Below are 8389 nucleotides of genomic sequence, written 5' to 3' on the forward strand. Positions count from 1 at the left end.
CTGTGAAATCTTCTGTAACATCTAAATTTCATGCTTGTCCTTTATTCCACCTCTCAGTTTGTTTAGCACCCATATTTCTGTTTCCTGGTAAAGGTATAGTCATATAGTCTTAAAACTCATCAGTGAAGGTAATGCTGCGTTATTCCTGAAAGTATACTTATGAAAGTAATATCCATATGCTCATAAAACATGCCCTTCTTTTTGACCCACACTTTAAAAATAATAACTGGTTCCTAAACTAGCAGGCAGATTTTCCTGGGTTGCTATGGTCTCTGAGTATCCTCAGATTATGCTTCCCATCTCATTCCCACACCTGTCATAAACTGGTGACCAACTGTTGCCAGTTTTGTGTGGAGACATTACTTCAATTCATCAGTTATCTATTGTATTGGGTAACAGTGTTAGTTTTGGTGTCAGATAAATGTATATAAGCTAGAAAATTATGTCCCTGTTAAAAGACCTATAACTGAATTCCTGCTGTGGCGCAACAGAATCGGCGGCATCTTGGGAGCACTGAGATGCAGGTTCCATCTATGGCCCAGGGAAGTGGGTTAAGGATCCAGTGTTGCCACAGCTGTGGCTTAGGCCACAACTGCATCTTGGATGTGATCCCTGGCTTGGGAACTCCATATGTTGTGAGGCAGGGAAGGAAGGAATGGAGGGAGGGAGAGAGGGAAAGAAAGAAAGAGTTCTGAAAGAAAGAAGAAAGAAAGAAAGGGAGAGAAAAGGAAGGAAGAAGGGGGAGGGAAGGAGGGAAGAAGGGAGGGAGGAAAGAAGGAAGGAACCTGCAACTTTAAAATGTTCACCAGTACAAGACCCAAAGAAGACTGTGTTGAAAGTACTGCTTGAAATCATTCTTCATCTCTTAAGGAGGAACACAAGTGAAAAGGTAGATAAAAGAGTAGAGAAGAAAATGGGCACTATTTTAGGACTAAGCCAAGATGGGAGATAAGGAAAGGACAGTGCTTGATAAGGAAACTAAGGTTGTAAGGAAGTGTTTCCTCTGAACAATGACAAAAAGCCATGAGTTTAGATACTTTTCAATCAATCTAACTGCCAAACTGATACAGTCTACAAAATTATATATAGACACATGTTCCCTTCTTGTCAAAAGAACTGTTTTTGGTTTTTTTTGTTTGTTTGTTTGTTTTTTGCTTTTTAAGGGCCACACCTGCAGCATATGTAAGTTACCAGGCTGGGGGTCAAATTGAAGCTAGAGCTGCCAGCGTACACCACAGCCACGCCAGATCTGAGCCAATCTTCAACCTACACTGCAGCTCATGGCAATGGCAGATCCTTAACTCACTGAATGGGGCCAGGGATCAAACCTGAATTCTTACCTGATACTAGTCAGGTTTTTCTTTTTTCTTTCTTTTTTTTGTCTTTTTGTCTTTTCTAGGACCGCTCTTGTGGCATATGGAGGTTCCCAGGCTAGGGGTCTGTCTAATCGGAGCTGCAGCCACCGGCCTACAACACAGCCACAGCAACTCGGGATCCGAGCCGCGTCTGCGTCCTACACCACAACTGCCAGCAATGCCAGTTCCTTAACCCACTGAGCAAGGCCAGGGATTGAACCTGCAACCTCATGGTTCCTAGCCAGATTCGTTAACCACTGAGCCATGACAGGAACTCTACTAGTCAGGTTTTTCACCTGCTGAGCCATAACAGGAACTCTCAAAGGAAGTAATTATTAGGAAACAGATTTGTTATTTAGTATCTAATTTTCCTTGATCTGCTAAACCATCAGAACCTTTTATTTAGCTAGTCTATTAATAAAACCTGAAAAATGTATTTACATTTACAGGAATGTCGATATGCACATGGCATTCAAGATCCATGTAAGCACAGCTAATGTGACTAGTTTACTGAAAAGAATCAGAACTTAAACAAAGGTATTTAAATGCTTTTGTTTTTGGTCACGTCTGAAACATGTGGAAGTTCCTGGGCGAGGGATGGAACCTGTGCCACAGCAGTGACCCAAGCTGCTGCAGTAACAACACTAGATCCTTAAACCTCTGTAAGCTTCTATATTTTACTTCCAAGTGGTTTTCTCACAGTTAGTGAGGAGATTTTCATAAAGTAAAAGAGTCTGAAAGCAAAGCACAGAATACAGAATTTTTCGTAAATACTGAAGACAGTAGAATATCTCACAATCAACCTCTGGCCCAAGAAACTGAAGGCTTATTAGTAGCTCCACTGAGAGCAAAGACCTGCCTTTCTCTTCTGTAACTGCCAGAATATTTTATGCAAATAGCCTTACCCAATGATTTTGCCATTAAGACAGTGGTCCTGGGTCTCAAGGGATTCTCACATCCTACTACATACTAGACACTTCTGGGAAGAAAGGAACAGAAGTGAATTCCTTTTTGGATTACAGTTCAGAACAGGGAACCATGGCAAGTGAAGCTGCTGAGCAGTTCTGTTACCCCTGAGCCCTAAAGTTTCTTTTTCATTTCTAAATGAGAATGGTTCTGGTATTTATTTTTCATTTTTCTGTTAAAAGAAATCCACTATTGGAGTTCCTGTCGTGGTGCAGCGGAAACGAACCCGACTAGGAACCATGAGGTTGTGGGTTTGATCCCTGGCCTTGCTCAGTGGGTTAAGGATCAGGCGTTGCCATGAGCTGTGGTGTAGATCACAGACTCAGCTCAGATCCTGCGGTGCTGTGACTGTGGTGTAGGCCGGCAGCTGTAGCTCCAATTAGACCCCTAGCCTGGGAACCTCCATATGCCACAAGTGTGGCCCTAAAAAGACAAAAAGACAAATAAATAAATAAATAAAAAGAAAAAAGAAATCCACTATTACACACTCCTCTGAAAACAATTTGTACTTCAGGGGTTTTTTTTGGTCATGCCCCTCCCCAAAAAAGAAGTTCCTAAGCCAGGGATTGAAACAAAGCCGTGGCAGTGACCATGCTGGATCCTTAACCCTCTGAGCCACCAGATAACTTCTGAACTTAAAATTTTAAAGTTGTCTTGCCTTTGCCATTCCTTCAACAATCTGCCTGCTCCATGCTACCCACTGCCACTGCACAAGTGCTGAGGATCTGACCGAACAAAACTAGAACTCATGCCTGCGTAGAACTACATTCTGGATGTGGTATTTGGATCTTCCTCAAATAAGTGACACCACTTACCATGCTCAATTCCATGAAAGAATTGAGAACTATACCAGAAAATAATGGGGGGAGAGATGGAAATAGGGACATACCTTAATGAAGGTTAGGGACGGCCTCGCTGAGACAGTGACTTTTAAATTGAGACATTAAAGGCAAGATGCTAATCAGGAGGAAAAGTGTTGCAGGCAGAGGGCACAGCATGGGAAAAGGTGGGAGTGGGGGTGGCGTTTCATGTGTTTGAGGATGTGAGAGAAGGCCCCTGCTTACTGAGCTGTGAACATGAGGGAGCATGGCATGCTCCATTTGCAAGTACTTCAGTGCATGCTCTTATGTAATTGCTACCAGAAATTTATGAAGTTAGATACCTCACCATTTTCAAAATGAAATAAGCTCAGGAGAGATTAAGAAACTTGTTCAAGATCACATAACAAGTGGTGGAGCTTGGAGTCAATTCAATGAAGCTTGAATCCAAAGATCACATTTTCAACTCAAGCTTAAAGTCAAAGTTAGATGGTAGGCAGTAACCAAATCACCTGGGGCCTAATATGCTATAGCAAAGAGCTTGAATTTAATTTTAAAAAGCCACTAAAAGATTTAAGCAAAAGAGTAACATTATCTAATTTACATTTCTACTGTGGCTGCTGGGTGAGGCCAGAGGGAGGCCAGGGAGGAGCTGTATGTGTACAAGAAAAGAAATTAATATGTAGCCAGGAGAGAAATGATAGTAGTCTGGACTAGAAAGAGAATAAAGATCTACTTTGGAACAGATCAAATTAGACTTGTCAATGATTTGGATACATGGGATAAGAAAAAAGGAAAAGCTAGGATAACTCTCAGGTTTCTGCCTTTAGTAACAAATGGGTCATGATTTATAACAATGAAGTGGTTCGGAATCAGGCTAAGCTGGAAAAGAATAGTAGATTCATTCAATAATTTGACAAATATTCACTAAGCTTCTACTATGTGAGGCTATAGCACAGTACGTAACTGTCTTGTTATCACAGGGCCTTACATCCTTGGAGTGAGGGGGGGGCACAGTTGGACATATTTATATGTAAACCATAAGATGGTGATAAGTGCTATAAAAAATAAGGCAGGTTAAGTGGGAAAGGAGGTTACTATTTTAATTAAATGATCAGAAAGAGTTTCTCTAATGCATGAGCAGAAGTCTAAAGGAAACAAAGGAAGCAGCCCTGAAACCTTCTGGGAAAAGAGTTCCTGGAGGTCTGAATAAGACTGCTGTGGTCCTGAAGCAGGCATGTTCTTGGTATGTTTGAGGACTGGAAAGGGGGCCAGGGTGGTACTGCAAGTAGGTAAGGGGAAAAAATAGGCAATCTGAGGAGGAACAGACAATAGAGAACTATGGTTAAGGCTTTTTTTTTTTTTTTTTCCTTTGGGTAAAACAGAAAAGCCCTGGAAGATGTGAACAGAGGAATGGAGGAGTAGTGTTACTCTAGCTGCAATATGGAAATAATACTATAAAGGAGCAAAGGTGGGAGCTAAAGGGGCAATAATCCTCTGGTAGATCAGACCAGGAGGTAGTGAAAGGGCTGGCTTTAGGATAGGTTTTGTAAGGCAGATGGGATTTGTTGATGGGATTAGATATGGTGGCATTAGAAAGGAGTCAAGGGGACTGGGTCTTTTGGCCTGCACCAAAGAATAAGGCTATCATTTACTGGGTTGGGATGAGCATGAAAGGAACAGATTTATGATGGATAACTGTGATATCTGTCATATCAAGATGGAGATCCTGGAGTTCCAATCATCACTCAGTGGTTAATGAACCCAACCAGTATCCCTGAGGACTAGGGTTCGATCCCTGGCCTCCCTCAGTGGGCTAAGGATCCCATGTTGCTGTGAGCTGTGGTATAGGCAGGCAGCTGTAGCTCCAACTCGACCTCTAGCCTGGGAACCTCCAGATGCCTTTGGGGGGCGAGGGGTGATAAAAAAAGAAAAGAAAAAAAAAGATGGAGATCCTCATTACAAATTTAAGTACAGAAAGAGGAGGCAGCTGTCTTCTTGATTTTACAAAGGCCCGAGTTGGAGATATAAGTCTGGTGTCTTCAGCCTATATAAGATATTTAAATTATGGGAATGGATCTAGGTAAAAGTATAAAGAGAAGAGGATCCAGAACTGAACCCGTGATAAACTCCTTAAGTTAAACAATTCCACCTCATACCTAGGATTCTTACAGTAAAATTGTTTTAATTTTTAAAGCTATCACTTACTACACACGAACAGTTTCTAAAGCCATCAAGTACATCAATGAGGCATAGCAACTAACTAAAAGATTACACCATACAAATCTCAAGAAAAAGAAATAAATTCCATTCATGAACAGAGGACTACCAGGAACTCAAAAAAATTTCCAAATATAGATGTTGTACAATCCAGTGGTTAAGTGCATGGCATAGGGCTCAGGCTGCCTGGATATTAATTCTGGTCCCTACACTTATTATCTGTGACCCAGGGCAAGGTATCGTGCAGTTTCCTTAGCAGTTACGTTGAGGATAATAACTTACTGGGTTGTTGTAATGAATACCTGAACTTTTGCACTCAAAATATTAGATCTTTTACTATCACTAAGTTACTGACACAAATGTTGGGGCTGAGAGACCTTGCAGCTAATCACACTAATTTTTCAATTATCTTAACCAAGGACTTGTCTCTGTTTAACAAATTTCAAAAGAAGGCCAAAACGTGTTCCTAAATTCAATTCTCTTAACTAAGGGCTTGCAACTCCCAGTCTGGATTTTAAAACAAAGCCAAAACACATCCCCAAACTTCTCAGCACCCAAAACAATCTTTGGAGGCAGAGAGCGGAAAAGGGAGGACTAACTAGCCTAATTAACACATTACAGTAAGCATGTCTGATAACAAGGTCCATCTGTGACAGGCTACCAGGGCCCAAAAATCTTTTATTTTATTCCCTTCTGGACTCTCCTCTAGAAAATGAACGTGCTTTCGAAGGTAAAGGTTAAACCAAGCTTCTGAATGGGAGTGTAGCAAAGTACTGAGAATCCAACTCTACAGCAGTAACAGGGGAAGACCTCTCCACAGTCACATCTATCTCTTTTCCGGAGTACCCAGGAGCATCGTGAGGTGGGACTCCTCCCCAGTGAGTTATGAGGAAATGACAACCTTCATCTTCTGGCCCCCATCCTGGAACCTGTACTCTGGGAGGAAAGCGCTAGCGCAAAGCAGCTACCCTCCCAACCTCCCCCTTCTCTCGCCAGGCTCCGGGGCACGTACTCTGGTCCCAGGCTCCTGTCTCGTAGCCGGTGGTGACTCCCGGAGAAAAAACAATGGGGCCGTGGCGGCTGCCGTACCTTTCACGGTCGCGGCCGTCGAAGTAGACGAAATCGCCGCTCTGGACGCACTTGGCGCAGGTCAGCCGCCGGCGGGTAGTGTTGCACAGCGGACACCGCTCCACCGCCACGTACAGCCCCTCCGCGTCGTCCACGGAGTCCACCAAGTCCCGGGCGAGTGGCTGGGGCCCACAGCCAGGAGCCTCCGGCGCCCGGGATCCCTTCCCACTGGGAGACGCCATGATGGCCTGAGAGAAGAGCCAGTCACGTGGGATTTTGTTTTCAACCAGGTGCATCCTGGGCGAGGAGGTGGGGCCTGGGAGGGGCCTAAGGAGGCGCCGGGAGCGCCGCGGGGGTCCCGCCACCTCCAAGCCCAGCCTTGCCTAGCCCTTGACCGCTGCAGCCCGAGGCGCTGTCGGTTTTCCTGACATCTCAGGGCTGGCCGATCTCGCGGCAGGAATTACGTTAGTGGGCCGAGTCACCCCAACAAAATGTCATCAGCTGCTCGATCATGACCAGCCTACAAGTTAACGCCTCAAATTTGTGCAAGAAATAGTAAAACGATGCCGTAAGGATTCTGGGAAAACCGATTGGGAACACAATAGGGAGTTTCTGTAATTCTCTGTGGATGTTTTTAAATTTGGCTAAAAGTACAGCGGAGTTGGGTAGGGAACTGGGTCTTGGAGCTAGACTGAATTTTGCCTCACCCACCTCCCTAATAGCTATGTAATTTGGGGCAAATTACTCACCTCACTGTGCCTGTGTTCTTACGTGATTTAAAGGTAGAGAATTACAGAACCCACCGTAACACCCTGAGGAGTCATAAGTAAATCTGTTTGGTAGGAGTCTGCTAAGTACTCTACTGATAATAGCTAACCAGTGGAAACTGTACTGAATGTGGAAATCAAAGATGTATCTTTCTGAAAAACAAATTTTTAAATTAAGGTGCAGCATTCCGCTCCTACTCTGGGCCGTGCTCTGAGAAAAAATTTGAACTAGGTAGAATTGAACATAGTTACATTTTTCCAAGTTTGTTTCTGTGGGGATAAATAGGGTGGGTCGGAGGATTTTTATCAGAGTAATTAGTGTTTGAATATGTCTATAAACTACAGAAGGAAAAATATTGGGCTCCTAGGTCAAATGATCTACACCAGTGAGTCTCAAAGATTATTTTGGCAGGCTGTAAATTAATGACTGCCCTAAATTTTCTCTCCAGCTAGGGTTTCTCTCCCCTGCCCTTCCATACCCCAAAATTCATAACTGCTTACACTAGGTCTAAAGTAGTGTACAGTGAACACCACAAACTCAGTAATTTGGAAACTGAACTGAAAACCAACCTTTCCCTCCCTGCCTATGTTTTCTCATCTTAATGAAAGACATATTCACTGACCACTTGGAATCAAGGTCCATAACTCCTGTTAGCCCAACCCTCCTTGTTAATCTCCACATCTCCATCAAATGGGGATAATTCCACAACCTAATTAGGCCTTGAGTCTGTAAACTCTGTTCCAGGCTCTTAATCTATTTTAACATAATTACATAGGATTATAAAAGTATGAAAAAAGCACAAAATCCCCAAACACTTTTCAAAATAAACTTTCAGGAACCATTCAGGTTTAGTGTAAGCTCTAAGATTTATTTTTAAGGAAGAGATAATAATTTTCTCTGACCATTTCAAAGAAAAGAATGTTTATCTTGTTTTCAGACCTTCATGTTTCATTTGTACTCTGACAAGATCCTTCACAAGCCTGTACCTAATGGCCAGGATCATCTACTTGATATTTTAAAAAGCAAAAAATATACAATTTCTATCCTACTTTATGCAGCTATATGAAATTTCTACATATTGCTATGTATTTTCAGAGAACACATGTTAATGGACTACATCTTTAACAAGAGTAAATTTTAATGTTACAATATCACTCTAGCAAGGCCCTAAACCTTTCAAATTCTGAAATGTTT

General features: G+C 42.7%; 1 protein-coding gene across 1 annotated transcript in view; it reads right to left on the bottom strand.

Annotated features, from left to right (window-relative positions):
* The window catches only part of ATG14 (autophagy related 14), a 42733-nt gene extending 36011 nt beyond the window's left edge, over positions 1-6722 (bottom strand). The window contains exon 1 of the mRNA XM_001924990.5: positions 6449-6722. Within this exon, the coding sequence (XP_001925025.3) occupies positions 6449-6669 (221 nt within the window). The 5' untranslated portion in view covers positions 6670-6722. The remainder of the gene's footprint in view (positions 1-6448) is intronic.

The sequence above is a fragment of the Sus scrofa genome, chromosome 1, assembly GCF_000003025.6.
Source record: "Sus scrofa isolate TJ Tabasco breed Duroc chromosome 1, Sscrofa11.1, whole genome shotgun sequence".
In the NCBI taxonomy this organism is placed as follows: Eukaryota; Metazoa; Chordata; class Mammalia; order Artiodactyla; family Suidae; genus Sus; species Sus scrofa.